Source organism: Protomyctophum bolini, assembly GCF_963924005.1.
Source record: "Protomyctophum bolini genome assembly, chromosome: 12".
Lineage (NCBI taxonomy): Eukaryota > Metazoa > Chordata > Actinopteri > Myctophiformes > Myctophidae > Protomyctophum > Protomyctophum bolini.
In genome coordinates this window covers 36,745,519-36,763,633 of record NC_137873.1, presented here as the reverse complement: position 1 = coordinate 36,763,633, position 18,115 = coordinate 36,745,519, and the positions used below count along the sequence as shown (strand labels likewise).

The following is an 18,115-nucleotide window of genomic DNA, read 5'->3' as shown; positions in this document are numbered from 1 at the left end:
AGCTTGCACACGTCCCCAGTGTACCATGCCCCCCCCCCCCCCCCCCCCCCCCCCTTATAATCTAGTCATAAGATTCTGTCCTTAGCCTAGGAGTCGTAGCCTTGTTTAAATTTGAACGGTGAAGGATAAACGGTTGCATGTCATCATCGGTAATTGCATGCTTTAGGTGGTAATAAATTTAATCTATTAACGATTGCATGTGTCCAACATTGGTGTCGCCAGCAAACCCATTCAGACCTGTTGTTAACTGACTGAATCAAGTGTTGTTTTTGGCAGCAAATTACTATTTTAGTCTAGTCATAGTCTTTGGAATGAAACTTCATTTAGTTTTAGTCACGTTTTAGTCACCTGGAACGTTTTAGTGTTAATTTTAGTCGACTAAATCTACAGTTGATTTAGTCGACTAAAATGTGTTTTGGCGGGCCTGATCGTGAAGGCTGATTTTACACTTGCTGAAAATGCAACAATGCGACGCGTTGTGAGCTTGTAGATCAGCTATTTTCAGCATTCAAACCAAGTGTAAAATGACTTCAACTGGATCTTTTGTCCACTAGTCCCTTCCTAACCTTTTAGTCTAGTTTTTTGATGAAATTGTCAGTATCTTTTATAGTCTTAGTTTTAGTCATCATAGCTGATTTCATTTAGTTTTCCATTTCGTTTTCATCAGTGGAAAAAGGTAGTCGACGCACATTTCTCGTCGTAGTTTTAGTCAACGAAAACAACACTGGACTGAATGCTAAATGGTGCCTTTTGTCGTCCCCCCCCCCAGGGGCCTGACCTGGAGATCTCTGGTTTTGCATCTGATGGAGAGAACGGCAGTGACACAGTGACCCAGAGCAGACTGAGCACAGAGAGCTTTGCTGGTCAAACTGTCGAGGGCAGCAAAAGGTCGGTCGGTGACTGGGTGAGATCTGCTCAGGCAATGCTGCAGACGCCTCAGAAACCATTTGACAGGCACTCGAAGACCCCTGAGGACTCCACCAAAAAGAGAAGGAAACTGCAGAGGTTTGAGCGATTAATGCCCCTCCCCCTTTAATTATGTTGGTTATTTTTTAATTGTGTTGATTATTTTAATTTGCCCTGCACAATTTCGCGATAACATTCTCTTCTCACGAGGGAAAACCAAATAGACATTATGGTCGCTAAATAGGCACTCCTATAAGGATAGTGATGTTTTCACAACAGCAGTGCTGATGAAAGGGACACCTGGGTGCCACTCGTGTGGCTGCTAAATGTCATTGCTCCTTATCGCCCTGCAGTCGCTCCCTCCCCCAGAAATGACACATATGTTATCAGAGACATGACATTTCACATTGCTTGTACATGAAATTCCACTTTCTTTACCCTCAGCTGTGTTTGACACCTGGCACACTAGTTCACTAATTCAAAGTGCTTTACATAAAGCATTAAGCATTAAGAAATCAAGACACTGTATGAAACAGAAAATAAATAAGAGTAACGTTGACTTGAAGAATGAATGAGTTCTCTCGAGTTCTCAGTAAAAGGCAGCTGAAAATAATAATAATAATAAAACTTTATTTGTATAGCACCTTTCATGACTTGAAATGCAGCTCAAAGTGCTTTTCAGAGCAATGGAGAAAGAAAGAAAAGCAAGGCATAAAACTAATAGCAGTAATGCAATACAGTGAGGACATGAATAACAAAAAATATCAATTAAAAGAAAGAGTGTAGAAGTGGGTCTTGAGCTGTGCTTTAAAAATGTCTAGAACCAGGTTTTGTTTTGTAGAACGTGCGTGCGTTCTGTTCATTGTGTGTGTGTGCTTGGTGTTTTCCACAGTGGAGGCCTAGCAGAAAGGCTGAATCGACTCCAGTGTAGACAGAGGTCAGCGATAAGCTTCTGGAGACACCAGTCCCTCTCCGACACAGGGACAGCAACAGGTACAAAAAAAAAGCTACAATGCAAAATACCGAAATTGTTAATTTAATTCTGAGGATTTTTCCAACACGGTTCTTAAATGAACAGGACTTCGGTACTCTATTCTCCCAGGATTTTGTGAGCAGCTAATCTCATTGGAGGCCAAGTAAAAACCTCTGCCCCGAATTCTTCTTAACCGTGCACTTGCACGTCAGCAAACCTATTCTGGGGAACATTCACCAAAAGTAGCTGATCTACAAGCTCACAAGCTGTCATGATGTTGTGCAGCCTATATATTTTGCTTCTTTCATTGTATATAGTGTTTAAATTAGTCCTTTAATGCAGACCGATGAAAATAAGGCAACATAAACCCATAATAATTGAATAAGTGTGGAAAACATCATTGGTTTGTGATCAGTTTGACTGCTTAATGAACAGTAAAGACATCAGGATTAGGTTAAACCTGGCTGTTAGCCTGTTCCGGAGCATTAGTTTCCATGGTAACTAATGTAGCATCACTTTCATGAAACCGAATCAAGCCTCAACATATCCAGGTTAACTGGTTAAATTAATCTGGCAAGATTAACCAGCTTTCATGAAACCGGTTAATCGCTAATCCAGGATATATTAAGTTTTCTGTTAAAGTTTCGTGGAACGGGCCCCAGGAGGCTTTGTTTTAGGGATGTACCGATGAGACATTTTGGCCGATATCGATATCCCATATAATTAATTGCTGTTATGGCCGATAACCGATGTAAACAATGTCGATATTATCTCATTCTGTATTTATTTTTTTAAATAATTTTGGTCCATTCTGAGCACTGAATTTGAAATAAGCAATGCCTCTTTATTTCAAAACTAAGGATGCACTGTCATTGAAATGTTGGCCTATATCCCAACATAAACAGCTTGCATGTAGTATTTGTTTTATTTATTTTATTTGACACGATTCCAACCCAGAAAACACTGATAGAATTTGCAGCCGTCATCATAAAAGGCTTTTTTATAACATTTTCAACATAATTGTTATAAAATAAGATACCGTATCTGCAAAAAACGATTCGATACAATATTGCATTTTAAGGCCAATATCGGCCGATGTGATTACCGATTTATTGCCCATCCCTATTTGTTTTTATATTACTCCTACAGGAGTACACTCCTTAGTCCTACGCGGTGCAAATCTGTATACTGTATCTCTCATGTGATCAAGATGAATTGCTTTCTAAAGTTTGCAGGAGTGGCCTGTTTTGAACGAAAAAAAGCCTCAAATCATGAACGCAGCATTCGAATGCCTTGGAACTTTGCACGCACATTCCCATTTCCCACTAAACCAAAGGAAGAACCTCCATCCCAAAATTATAAATCTCCTCACGGTGGCTCTACAGCAGCCTATTTGGGGTTTTCTTTACCAAAGATTACACTTTCCTGCCATACCAGTGCGTCTTCTTTACAACACCATGTTTTGCCTGCCAGATAAACCTTTCACGTTTTAAAACGGCGAATACATCTTCACCCATACATATAGGCGGATGAGGCCAGTCCTCTTTGACTGGTGTGACTATACAAACGTTGTCTGGTCTTGCGGCGGGGGGGGGGGACGGGGACGCGTTTGAGGAAACGCACGGCAGAATGTAGGTGACAGGAAACCGTTTGCTTAGTTGTTGTTTTTTTCTTTCCTCTTTCCATTGGTGCACTGAAGTAGTTCTGTACTCTCATCGTTTGGGCTCCACATAACAATAACGACACACCCCGGTGGTTTAAAGGTGACAGTTGATTGTGGAAAAAGGAAAGAACGCCCACTATATCCTACCTGAAATCCAGGGTCAATGGTTGGACCAGCCTGAAATGAGCACTGTGTGGAGGGGTTGTACTCGTGACTCATGGCCTCGTTTTAGACTTGTCTCAGTATTCATTGTTTCGTCAGCAGCCTGATTTTAGTTGAATATAGTGATTTTTAGTAGTAAATAAAAAGGTGGGGTAACTAACTATGACCTTGTGATCAACCCAACCAGTCAATATTTACAAAACGCACACATTTGTATGTATATTCCCATTCAAATGCAGTATGATGCCTGATGGAGGGGGAAAAGAACTGGTCGGAATAACGTGGTCCCTCCACGGACTCCTCATGCATAAAAGGAAGCATGAGGTCAGTCCGCTGCCACCCAGGTTGGCAGAGGAAGTGTAGCGCCCAGGATTACATTAGATAATGGACACTGGGTGAAAGAAATGGGTTGCACAATCGTGGATAAAAAAAATCTTAATCAAATGCAGTATGAAAATAAAATTAAAATAAAAAGGTGGGTAATAACTATGGTGGGTATAACTATGACCTTGAGTCATGATCATTATTTGGCAAACGGTACAACTGTCAGTACGGTGTTTCCAAAACTCATTAATTTATGTATACTACCTTTTTCCATTCAAAACAAAAAAAATATGTTGTTAAAATTCCATATTCCATATCTAAAGGTGGGTTAGTCTCGAGTTGCCATATTGTTGCCTCTCGCAATTTCCATAATGCTTCCGTCATACAGTCTGGACAACGGAAGCTCTATCATGAGATAAAGTGGAAGTGGAGATTCCTCCCACTTCCGTTTCGTCTTTACAGTCGCGCACATGTATCCTAATATAAATGGAAATCATTCTAAGCATATATAGCTTGCTGCATAGCAGGAAGTAAAATAAAATAAAATGTAAAGATATTTTAAAATATCCTTAGTCAGATTTCTGCCGGTGTAGTTCTAGAGACTCTATATAGCACTCGGTGGAATAGTAGTCTGGCTACGTGAGACTAAAGGTGGGTGTTTGCCCTCTGGAAGACTTATGGTTTAGAAGTGGTGGAAAGTAACTAAGTACTTTTACTTAAGTACAATTTTGAGGTATTTGTACTTTACTTGAGTATTTCCAATTTCCAATACTTTTACTTCTACTCCACTACGTCTCAGAGCCAAAATTTGTACTTTTACTCCACTACAATTATTTGAAAATTTTAGTTACTAAGTTTCTTTGGAGATTTTAATTTTGATTAGAAAACATACATTAACCACTTCAACGCTATACATTTTGGCAATTTGAAAATCTATTTTCAATAGATTTTGTACACATTTTGCAATATGAGTACTTTTTGATACCGATACTTTTGTACTTTTACTCAAGTACATTTTCAGTACATTTTGATGCCGATACTTTTGTACTTTTACTCAAGTACATTTTCAATTCCATACTTTTACTTGTAACAAAGTACTTTAGTAGCAGCATGGGTACTTTTACTTAAGCAAAACAATTGAGTACTTTTTTCCACCACTGCAAATTGGTAAAAATGGTAAAAGTCCGAAAACCATGTTTTGCAGTATACCAAAACTACACCCATCTGAACTGGCTTTGCTTCAATTAGTTATTTCCCTCCTTTAAAAAAAAAAAAAGAAAGAAAAATAACACTTTAAAATTACACTGTAGACATAACTTGCTGAAGTTGTAATAGACCCACTGTTTAGTGCATTGCGTGTGTGCGTGCGTGCGTGCAACATCTCACTCTACGGCAGACCTGAAATGATCCGATCAATATTGAGCGGTGCATAAACATCACAGTAGGCCCCGCCCTGCATGGATGTTGTAGTGTGTCTGTATAGTGTACTCCAGCCACGGTCCCACAGCGCGCGGCAGAGATGAAGCCCTCTCTGCTACGACGTGCTCGGACAACTCCCCACACATCTCCTTTTGACATGGATTTACGCTCTCATATTGAAATCACCCCTCGAGCGATCTCCCGAACTCACAACACAAGAGCTTCATTGTCTGAACTGGCATTTGGCTGAATATGTTGAGTTGCGGTGATTAGGATTGTGCTCTCTTTTTCTTATCTCGGTCCTGATTTATTGCTCTGGGACATTGTCCTTAAACCCTGGAGTTTGTTATTATGACTAAAAGGCATGCCGAGGAACTCGGAGAGAGAGAGAGAGAGAGAGAGAGCGGCTTCAAAACATCCACTGTTGTCATTCTGCATTACACAGCAGAAAAAGAAAAGTAAGAAAACCGTGCCATGCAACTCAGCCGCAGGCAATTAGGGTCTTTACAGCTCTTTGAGCGAGAGCTTTGCCTCGATATTAAAACAATAAATCCACCGCTTTTGTCTCACAACACGGAGCAACGCTCCGAGTAAACGATCGCCCCACTGAGGCAGAGAGAGGGTCTGCGAGTCCTTAAATACCCTCTCAAAGTGCACACTCTCACTCCCACATCTGTGTTGTTCTTCTTGTCCCCGTGCTCTCTCTCTCCAGTGGACAGGCCTGGCGTGCTGGTGCTGGAGGTGCTGGCGGTTCAGGAGGAGTGTAGCATGCAGCTGGCTCAGTGCACAGAGCAGCGGGGGGCCCCCGGCCCCCCCCTCCCCCACAGCGAGGGGGGCCCCCGGCCCCCCCTCCCCCACAGAGCCCTGGGGGAGGGGGGCCCGGGGGCCCCCCTCGCTGTGGGGAGGGGGGGGCCGGGGGCCCCCCGCTGCTCTGTGCACTGACGCGCCAGCTGCCAAGATACCACTCCTCCATGAACGAGAGCACTTTATATGCACAGCACGACCAGGCCTGTCACTGGAGAGAGAGAGCCCGGGGACAAGAAGAACAACACAGATGTGGGAATGCAATGCGAGTGTGCAAAGTGAGATTTTAACATTGTTTACGTCGTATAATGCAATCATATTGGACTTTTCTGTCGAGGCTAGAAAGTCGGGTTTTTTTTGCCACTCTGTAGGCGTTCCTGCATAACTTCCGGGGTTGATGATGTCACACGCATACCCTCTATAGCCTAAAATTCATACACACACACACATACATACATACAAGATTCGACATGAAAGCAAAGTCTGGGATTCGAAGATTTTTTTAATTCTAGTTCTCGATTCTCAGTAGGAAGGGTTTAGCATCCATTAAACGGCCCACCAGGTCACAAAGTCAGGCAGCAAAGGCCCCCCCCCCCAGATGTGCAGGATATAAGTCCCAAGCATGCAGGGGTGGGTGGGTGGGTGGAGGAGAGAGGGGAGGGGAGGGGGAGACACTGGCATTGGGGTTAGGGGGGACCGTTTGTGGAATGGAGAGCGAGGCAGGGGCAGTTCCAGCTCCAGCTGTTGGGAATTTTGAAGTCCGAGCGTGCTCTGGAATATCCAGGATACGCAGTATAACGGGGCCTCCTCTGTGCTTCCGACGTCACTGACAGCTCCAGGGAATGCTCCGCATTCCTCTTCCTGGCAGTAGTTAGGTCATTTCCAAGCAAGCCGGAGGAAAAGAAAGAAAAAAAAAACACACACACTCAGGATTACTTTCTGGAGCGTTTTTTTTTTGGGGGGGGGGGGGGGGGGGGGAACAGAGCAGAGGAGGAAGCCAAGAGGACACGATTGAAACCACATGGTGCTTCAAGTAGTAGTACCGTTTGAATGCACTCGGTGCCGCGCCATACGAGCTTGTAGATCTGCTATTTTTCCAAGAGCTTAAAGCATAACATAATGCTTAAAACACCAAAAGGAGTTCCCGCCCAGAATGGGCTAAGAGGAGCATCAACACCTCCCCCACAAACGTCAATTCATTGTGAATATATCCTCAAATGCTCTTTGTGTGTATAAAACATATTATATTATAAACAATAGAAATAGAACAAAAAATATATCTTTTTGAGTTATTGGAAGAGTTTGACATGAAGAAACATTAAATGTATTCCCGACCGCTCCCCGAAAGGTCCTATATCTGTCGATTCTGTCCTGACCCCTAGTTTATATCCATAATTTATACATTGTGGGTCATTCTTATGGTTCTTTCATCTCAACTCTTCACTATATATAACTAGCATGCGGTCCATGCTGCTACTGTGTACCCTGCTACTAGTCCAAGGTGGGACAGGAGTGGAAAAACCCAGAGTTCTGCACTTGATCGGAGCCTCTGGTAAAATTCCTCTGGTCGTCTTCCTGTGTGACTCGTCACGCTGCTGTCTCTCACATTAATCCCCACGCTGAGGGCGGGGTTAGGCTCCTCCCCCCCCGCCTCCCACTCCACAAGGAGTGGGAGGCGGAAATACCTGCAGGCATTATTCACTGTGACGCCAGCAGCCCGGTGCCACTCCTTAAGCCCTGCTACCTGTCTTGCATTGACAGCTAGCCCACTCACCTGTTCAGAATGGGGTCGCCACTTCCTGTGTACGCGTGCCCTACCTGTTGTGTCATTGTGTGTTTTTTTTCTTTCAGTACATTTGACTTCCGTAATAGTATAGCTGGTACACACACTAATTGACGGCTTCCGGTAAAGATTCTAGTCACTGATAACTAATCGGGGACAGTTACACATTAAACCTGTTTTGTTTTGTTTGGAAGCACACACACACACACACACACACACACACACACACACACACACACACTCAACTGAGTTTATTGTAGAGACTCGGTGTGTGTGATCTGACAAAGTATTACTATAATAAAAGATTTGTATATTATAGGATGTGTGCTTAGACAATGAATGAATGACTATATACAGTAGTCTGTGCACAAAGCAAATACAGTATAGTGGATATGGTTGAAGCATGACCTCATCGTACATTATTTGATTTCATATCCTCCTTAGTCACTATACTCACTACCTCAGCAGTTCTTCATGGGGTCAAATGACACAATTCAAATAATAATATGAATAATCAAAGAACACAAATTATAATCTATATATACGTTCACACATAATACCAAAGACAAAAACAACAACCTAAATGAGATGTAGAATGAATGGAATTGTTTGGAACATCTTACTCAGAGCTGTCTCCAATATGCTGGGCAGAATGTTTATTTGTATAAAGCAACCTCGTGTATGCACAGATTTGTGTGTATGTGTTTGAGCATGGAATGGGATTATTTGATTGGATGATGATGTATGCTGATAAGAAGAGCGCCCCTCACTTCACACGAGTGTGATTTTTTTTCTCTTACCAGAATAGTTTTCTGTAATAATGGTAAGCAACAGTTGGATTTAAGTGTATTGTTAACTTAATAGTGTGGCTCACCTGCAGTGAGATAGCATGCGTTTATAGACAAGCAGTGACAAGTGTAGTTCCTTAGAACCAAAGACTTCACTTGGCTCTGAGTCAACTATAAGCCATCACATTATTCTCCGTGGCACAGCAGGGAAAGAATTGACTCAGAACTCAGGCATGTTACAAAATATGTGATCGCTATCTCTTTCTGTCTGCAGGCAAAAAGGCTTCATGGTATTTGAGGTTTGAAATGTGACGTGAAGCACATTGTGGTTATTAGGCATTGCTGAGCATAGTACACACAGGTGGTCTTCAATGAATTGATGTAGAAATTACATATTTACATTGTGACAAGTATTGATGACACATCCATTCCATTTATGCTCTTTACATTTTTCTTCTCATACAGTATGTGCCTCAAGGTACAAAGTAAATACACGCACGAAGGTGGAAACATATCATTTTTTCTAATTAGTTTTGTTTTTTTACATTCAACGTTTTCAACTGTCTTACCTGCCCCCTCAGAGATTGTGAACTGCAAACTCTTTCCGTTTTTGCCATGATCTTCTATGCTACAGTTCAATCTCAGCAATACATAATTTCTGTTCAAACTGGTTAACTAACGCCTTGAACTGAAGACAATGCCATCATCTCTTCACCGTTTAACCCATTTTGAGGCGGGTTTTTGTTATACTTTAGCTATTGAAAAATATCAGATACTAGAGCTTGTAGCTCTGCAAAAAAAAAATTAATCATGAAAATGTAGTGCAAACCTTTGAATATATATTCTTTCAGAGGCTCCTTGACATGAAATTGTTGAGCACCACTGACACAGAAACATAGGTTTTTTTTATTTTGTTGAAAACTGTCAGGATTTAGAAGACATTTTGTAGAATCGTTCTCAGGTCTAAATTGATTAAATCAGCCTGGCCTTCAGGGTCTGTGTTGTCTGCGTGTATCTCTAGTGTACCGGTACTCCCCTGTCTACGTGTTTCCCCCCCGCGTCCCCGTTTTTCCTACCCGATTTTGCACCAGTGAGCTGTGGGAGGTGTGTGTGTGTGTGTGTGTGTGTGGGGGGGGGGGGTGAAGGTGAATTTGCAGACTGTAAACAAGAAGTTGTCAGTGGTTTTCAACCCATTTCATATCAAGGCCCATTTTCTTTATTCGGCTTCTGAGCCACGGACGACCTCTTGTAAAATGAAGTAATAAGTAATGCAGATGTTTAAGCGCACACCAAGGCCCGCCTCCGCTCGATCATGATTGGAGGAAGGCCCCTCTCTATCCTGATTGGATGAAGGATGGGCCCTCTAGCCAAAAAACGAAACCTACACTTTTTTTTAACCCCAGGGGTGAACCGGGGACAGGGAGGAACTCCTTATATGGTCAGCACACTCTATAGTAGGGAGGATTATCAAAACAAAATCACACCCGTGTGAAGTGAGGGGCACTCTAATCATCGTACATCATCATACATCACCTCATTCCAGCCAATAAGAATTCGTGTCATCTTTGTCGTCAATGTTTGTGTTACGCAAGGTTTGTGTTTGCACAAACACTCAACATTGTCCATTCATTGGACAATTATTAATTTACGTCATATTTGGTGGACATTTGACCTAATTTGAAAGAGTTAAAGACCTATAAGGGTCCATTTGGTTACAAACTGTCCATCATTTAGGCTGGGGAACCACCTTCAAGTCCCTTCCAAGGACCACTGGTTGAAAACCAATTATATTCAAAGGAGCTTTATTTGGCATGAGAAAACAATACGTTTACATTGCCAAAGCAAGTGTAAAAAAAACCCGTCTTGGGTGTGACGCGCAGTAACTAGAGCCGTCGCCTCGCCCCCCCCAGCCCCTCCCACCCCTCACTGGTGCGAAATCGGGTAGGAAAAAAAACGGGGACGCGTCTCCCCCCCACAGATCTAAGTAGGCGTCGGCCGCCAACAAGGTCCCAATCTTCCCAATTAAATGAGGTGCATTGGGGTTCCCTGGAGCCCTGCGGCCTAAAAGGCTGGGTGGCAGCCAGTAGATGTCCCAGTCTCCTGATGACGGCTTTCCCATTGTGACTTGATTTACACACCCTACCTACAACACCCCCCCCACACACACACACACACACACACACACACACACACACACACACACACTACAGTGATCACACATCCACACTGACTACACATCCCACCACTCTGTTTGTAAGCATTCTTTAATTAAGTTACTTTTGTTAATACATTATTGTTTCCCCTCCATCAGCCGGGGCGCCTGATGGAGGGGAAAGGAACTGGTTCTCGAATCGTGGGATAAAAAATATTTATAATAAAAATAAAAGATTGTTAAAAGTGTCAAGGCTCATACATAGTCTGGATTTTCGGTGGTTAAGCCGCGGTGAAGAGCCGCGGTGAAGAGCAAACCACCGCCACCGCTCCAGCCCTTATCTCTCTGTTTTTACTCACCACCACCGCTCAACGTTATTTCAGCTCCGGTGGTCACCTCACCACCGAAAATCCAGACTATGAATAGGCCTTCAGACTGGCCTGCGTCCTCCATTTCGTCATGGCCCCACACCGGGCCAGGTTGTGACGAGCATGAAGAGAATCCATGTGGGATGTCATGATGCAACCATAGAGCAAAAAAAACGCTATTATATTATGCATAAATAATGAGTCGCCCTCTTTGTTCTCTCCGCAGGCAAAGTCTGACCATAAAGGGTGTAAACGGTCCAGTGATTCTGAACACACACTTCAGCCAGAAAGTCTACTCTGAGTCCAAACTGGCCAACATGGCGTCCTCCATCCCCAGAGTCGTCCAGTGCATACCACCGTACTCTCTGACCAAAGCTTTTGGACTGCTGCAGGTGTTGACCACTACAGAGGAGGAGGAGCCCTCTGGCAGGCAGGTGGGTCTGTTACTGTGTCTTTAGAATTGGTCATTGTGATGACGTTTAACCGTGGGTTACAGTTAAAAGGCCTGACGTCGATTTATTTTCTTTCTGAAAACCTCATGTTTCTATGTCAGTGGTTCTCAATATTGTCAAGGACCCCAAAAATGTAATTGGCAGCCGACCCCCATCAGAAAATATGTTGTTCCAGGGACCTTCCCCAGAAGCAAAGATTTGAGTTAAAAACGTTCGCTCTGAAAGAATATGTTCAAACATTTGGGCCACATTTTCACAAATTTTCAAAAATAGCAGATCTACAAGCTCATAGCACGGCCCCCCCGAGTGCCGCGCTATGAGCTTGTAGGTCTGCTATTTTCCAATAGCTAAAGTATAACATAATCCTTAAAACACCAAAAGGGTTCCCGCCCAGAATGGGTTAACAGTGTGGCCCAAATCCAGCATACAAAAAAAAAAGATCACTTCTTTAAGTTCAGTTCTGCTGCATTCTCTCGAACCTCATTCTCATCTGTAACATTGTGCGTGTGTAAACTTCACCTGTGGTACAACTATAGGTATAGGTCTGCTATTTTTGAAAAATCGAAGAAGAACGACTGACACAGAAACATAGCTTTTTCAGAAAACTGTCAGGATGTACAAGACATTTTTAGAATCTGGTCAGGTCAAATGGGTTAACTGTTGCACGGTTGCAACCCATAGGCCTTTCATAGGGTCTATCTGAAGGGAGGCCCACTTTGAAAACCCTAGCCTTAACCTTTATACCCATACTAAAAACACCTGCTATATGGTAGCTATATGCATATTAGCCGCAATTTGCAGCCGCAATTTGCAACTATCCTCTTTCAAACTGCAAAGGTTTTGTTTCATAAAAAATCCACCGTAGACATATTGGGAGCTACTTTCTGTCCAAAATATTCCAGGCAATAATTCCCGAGCGGCTGTGTGTGCGACCGGCCGTCAAACGAGTCGTGTGGGAGAGCGCTTGTTTCGTAGAACCCCTGCGTGTGCACGTCGTGTGCGCCCAAAGAAGAGGCCGACGCAGCGCCACACGCCGTCACGCACGGCGTTCTATTAAACAAGCGCTCTCCCACACGTCTTGTTTTATGGCCGGTTGAAAAGTGAGAAAACATGGTGGCTCGGAATATTGCTGTGAAATATTTTGGACAGAAAGTATAGCTCCTAACATGTCTAGTCTGGATTTTTATGAGACAAAAGCTTTGCAGTTTGAAAGAGGATAATTCAAGCTTGGCCTACAGCTGTAATGTTGATGAGTTTAACGTTGTTTTAATACTTGTCACTGATGCAAATTGGATGAATGGACAATCAGTGGATGGTATTGCAACTCTAGATTCATCCCATTATTATTATAAAATAAAATTATTATAAAGAAATCAAGAGTTGCAAACCACAAAGACTACACAGAGTTGTTCCTGGCTTGAACACCCGACTATAACAACGTCTAGGTGTAACGGGTCTAACTAGAAAAAGTGCCCCTCGGGGCACATGTCACTCTCCACCAGGCCAGGTCAGGTTGTGACCTCCTGGTGGCGCTCGCCGCTATAACAGGCCAATGTGAGAAGGGTGGGATATATTCCTCAGCCTAGTAGGAAAGTGTGTGAAAGATTTCCCGTAAATTGCATGCTGTGTTCATGATTTGACACTTTTTGTTCAAAACGGGGCAATCGTGCAAACTTGACTATAGAGATACTGTGTAATGGTTTGTGGGATTTTTGGGCAGAATCTGGAGGAGTAATATAAAAAAATGTGTTTTACAAAAGTCAGCCAAAAGCCCTTTTGGCGCTATAAAAGGCAGATGTGAAAAATGCAGGTCAAAATGCATGCAACGTTTCACGCAGATCGGTGCAGTTACAGGTACAAATGTGAAAAGCTTCCTCATGGTGGCGCTATAACAGGCCGTTCTGGAAAGTTTGGGGCAGAGGTTCATAATTTGCATCCAGGGAGAGTGTGTGCAGATGGACACACGGACGGACGGAGTGCAAAACATACTCCCTCCCCATTACCTTCGGCCTGGTGGAGACAATGAGTTAACATGTGGTCAAGCGAAGCTAATCTAAATAACAAAAACGTGAACGAGTAACCAACATAAATCTGCATCATCTAGTTAGTAATATCAATCTATCAAAAAAAGGTGACAAGAAGGGATACAAGGAGAGAGGTCGGGTAGAGAGTGAGGTGGAGTCTGAAGGGGTGAGTTTTCTGGCTGGCAGAAAATGGGGATTGTGTCTGTATAGTACATTCTTTGCCTCCTCGATCCCCAAAGTGTGGAATAAACTTGCAGAACTTCAATTTCTATCGAGTTATAGGTTCAGTTTCACTTCATAGTCACTTAGATGCACGGTTTAGGTACATACAAAACGCACGCTCGGAGCTGAGATACTAATAAAACACGATCATAAAAACACGATAAAACTAAAGACCTAAAAAAAACCGATACTGTGTGTTTCATTGTCATTTCGGGGACTTTGTCGTTTCCTCCCCAGGTTGCGGCCACCCGTGCTACTGCTAACCGCCGTTGTGGCGTGTCTGAGGGCACGGGGAAGTTGAGCGACTCCTTGCTGGAAGCCATTGAGGGACTGGGCCAGTCTGGCTCCTCCGCTGGGCAGGATGTGGAGGTGGTGGTCCAGAGGGTTTACTCGGTCCCCGTGGCAGAGCGCTCGGTTGGCTTTACACTGAAGTCCAAAGTCCCTCCTGGCGAGTGTTCCTCGGCCCTCCTCCCTCCCCAGAACAAAACCAGGTACCCTACCCAGTGCCCACCCGTTTTCCTGGTTGATATTTTACTTTCCCCCCCCCCCTTTCCTCTTTGGTCAGTCATTGCATGTCAAAAAGACATTTGGAAGAAATAAATCACTGAGTGTCTTGTTATCCCATTTTGGGGCGGGAATCCCTTTTGGTGTTTTATAGGGTTATGTTATACTTTAGCTATTAACAAATAGCAGATCTACAAGCTCATAGCGTGGCACAGAGTGCTGCGCTACAAGCTTGTAGATCTGCTATTTTTTTAAAACCAGTTAAAATTTGAGCAAATCTTTGAAAATATATTCTTTCACAGTGAACGTTTTTAACTCAAATCTTTGCTTCTGGGGAGGGTAGGGGGGGGTCCCTGGAACTACATATTTTCATATGGAGGGGGGGGGGGGGGGTCCACGGCCAAATACAGATAATTCTGGGGCTTCTTGACATGAAAAAGGTGGAGCACCACTGACATAGAAACATAGGTGTTTCTGAAAACTGTCGAGACATTTTGTAGAATCTGGTCTCTCAGGTCTAAATGGGCTATATATGGCTGTGTGTGTACCACATTGTAAATGTCTCTTTCTTTTACAAAGTGCATGCTGGTTTTTCTTTGGTCACAGGGTTTGCATGCCTCCTCTCCTTGGTGGCACAGTGTATTCTCTCCAGTAGTAAAGGCTATTGTTCCATAAGCAGCAGGCCCCACAAAGTGCTCACTCTTGTCTGCAGCCATATGGCATTGCTTGACAAAGGACACAAACATTGCTAATTGAATCCAGCCCCACTGTGAGCGATCCAGGCCAATTCTCTTTGGAAAAGAGACAGCATGATGTTTTCTGAAATCCTGCACCAGCAGGTCGGAGCCGAGTGTGTGTGTGTGTGTGTGTGTGTGTGTGTGTGTGTGTGTGTGTGTGTGTGTGTGTGTGTGCCCGTTCGCAATCCCTTCGGGGTGGCACACAGAGATGCATTGGACCCCTTCACCATTAATATGCTTCCAAGCTAAAGGCTTAGGTTTAATGTCAAACTTGGAAGGTAACGTCTTATCATTACTTGGAAAAACCAACCGCAAGCATCACGCCTAGTTGTGTGAAGGTGCAGGCCACTAGGACATAGATTAAACAAGCTGGCTTTTATCATCGCTTTTGGCGTAATAACAATTCACATAAGGCTTAAGTTGTGTTGAATCAGCTGGTTTCAATCAGCCGTGAATTAGCCCATATATCCTATCATTACCAAAATGTTTGACTTTGCCGGAGTTCCATAAACGTTGTTTTTGATGTGCTTATCTGATCAGAGGGCGGAGTGTTGATCTTGTATGAGTAATAAAGGTTCTTGAAAAGAAAGGCCCGCTGGCTTTAGAAATGCAAGTATCGCTTTGCTAAAACTCAAGTAGTCAATTGCTTAGAAATGTATTATACTATTATATTCAATAGTCCACCCCATCATCAAAAAACTCAACAGTAATTTGATTTGATTTGATTTGATTAGATTTTTATTAAGGATCCCCATTAGCTGGTGCCGTAGCAACCAGCTAGTTTTCCGGTGGTCCACATATGAATAAACATTCCAGTACATATTAAAAAATAAATAAAAGTCAGTATTCAACACACATTAATTCGGATAAAAGCAAATGGAAATCGCTAAAATTACAAGTGAGAGCGGGAAAAAAACAACACACAAATGGAATTTAAGATGCTTTTTAAACGGTAATTTACTGTAAATGCAACAGCGGTTTCGAGGCAGGTTATTCCAAAGCGACAAATTCCCGACAATGATCTTTTAGATAAATGATCTCGTTAGAAAAATGGATATATTACATATATCACCAGCTATACAGTGACATGAATAGGTTTGCTCGACGAGTCTCCCTGTGGTTAATGAACCAATGAAATCCATATGTGAGCTCAAGCCAACAAGCGACCTTTAGCTGTCCACCCCTCGAGGCATGTTGTTTTTGTCCTGCGCTGAGTAATAAAAAAGAGAGGTGGTGGTGGTGGGGGGGGGACAGGAGAGGCAGAGGGTGACGGTATATAGCACGTGGTGGTCAGTTATGAAGAAGGAAGCAAGCCACTCGGCTGACGAAAGAGTCAGACTAATAATTCATACTTTGCGTTTTCGATTAGAGATCAGTCCTGTTTCTGTGAGCAACGCCGTTGCGCGCGGCAAAGCATGAAATAGGCTTAACCCATTTTGGGGCGGGATCCCCTTTTGGTGTTTTTAAGCATTATGTTACACTCTAGGTATTGAAAATACAGAAGATCTACAAGCTCATGAGCTTGTAGATCTGCTATTTTTTGAAAAACGTGAAAATGTGGGGCACATTTTTCGATCATATGTTCTTTCAGAGCAAACATTTTTTTAACTCAAATCTTTGCTTCTATGGGAGGGGGTCCCTGGAACAACATATTCTCAGATGGGGGTCGGCGGCCAATTGCATCTACTTTTGGGGGTCCTTGACATGAAAATGTCAAGAAAACTGTCATGATTCAGAAGACATTCCTAGAATCGTCCTCGGGTCTAAATGGCTTAACCCATTCTGGACGGGAACGCCCTTTTGGTGTTTTAAAACTAATCATTATGTTACACTTTAGCTATTGAAAAAAAAGCAGATCTACAAGCTCATAGCGCGCCACCGAGTGGCGCGCTACGAGCTTGTAGGTCTGCTATTTTTGAAAAGTCGTAAAAAATAATGCGGCACAAATCTTTGAATATATGTTCTTTCAGATTCAGTTTTTTTTTTTTTTTCGACGTCAGGCCTAAATGGGTTGGATTCAAGAGACGTAATTCTGACTCGACTGACTGACTGGCTGTCGGTGGTGATTAGATTAGATTAAATTTATTGTCACTGTACAGAGTATACAAATACTTAGACAATGATGTGACGCTTGCTCCTGCCATGCTGTTTCCTGCCGCCAGTAAACAAACGCCACAGCCTCCTCCCCCCTCCCCCCCTCCCCCCTACACTATCTACTACTACTGGCTGCTCCCACTCAGCCGGATCCAGCAGGTCTGCGTGCGAACAAAGTTCAGAGTTCGGATGTACTGTATGTGGATGAGCTCGCGCCTCTCTAGTGACTGCAGTTTTTTAACAATATTAATTATTATATACTGTATATAATAATAATGTATTTATTAATAATATTAATGTCATAAATACGGATCGGGTGATCGGAAATCGGGGGGGCGCCGATCGCGTCATGTTCAAATGATCGGAATCAGATCGGGAGCCAAAAAACGTGAATCCATATCCATATCATGACATTAGACTGGATATTGTACTGTATAAAATATAAATATCGGATCGGGAAACATATCGCTATCGGCAGATGCTCAAAATCAAATTATCGGGGAATCAGATCGGATCAAAAAAACGTGATCGGGACATTCCTAATTATTATGAATATTTTATTGGTGACTATATAACTATAACTATAATCTACCTACCTAGTACCAACAAGGTCGACTAGTAGATTTACTAGTCGACTAGTTGAATAGTCGACTAGTTGCTTAATGCCCTAACACACACACACACACAGACACACACACAGACACACACACACACACACACACACACACACACACACACAC

General features: G+C 43.0%; 1 protein-coding gene across 1 annotated transcript in view; it reads left to right on the top strand.

Annotated features, from left to right (window-relative positions):
• The window catches only part of spidr (scaffold protein involved in DNA repair), a 52,410-nt gene that overhangs the window by 9,837 nt on the left and 24,458 nt on the right, over window positions 1-18,115 (top strand). The window contains exons 6-11 of the mRNA XM_080779062.1: window positions 770-1,005; window positions 1,799-1,899; window positions 6,160-6,344; window positions 9,844-9,926; window positions 11,569-11,776; window positions 14,278-14,531. Of these exons, the coding sequence (XP_080635188.1) occupies window positions 770-1,005; window positions 1,799-1,899; window positions 6,160-6,344; window positions 9,844-9,926; window positions 11,569-11,776; window positions 14,278-14,531 (1,067 nt within the window). The remainder of the gene's footprint in view (window positions 1-769; window positions 1,006-1,798; window positions 1,900-6,159; window positions 6,345-9,843; window positions 9,927-11,568; window positions 11,777-14,277; window positions 14,532-18,115) is intronic.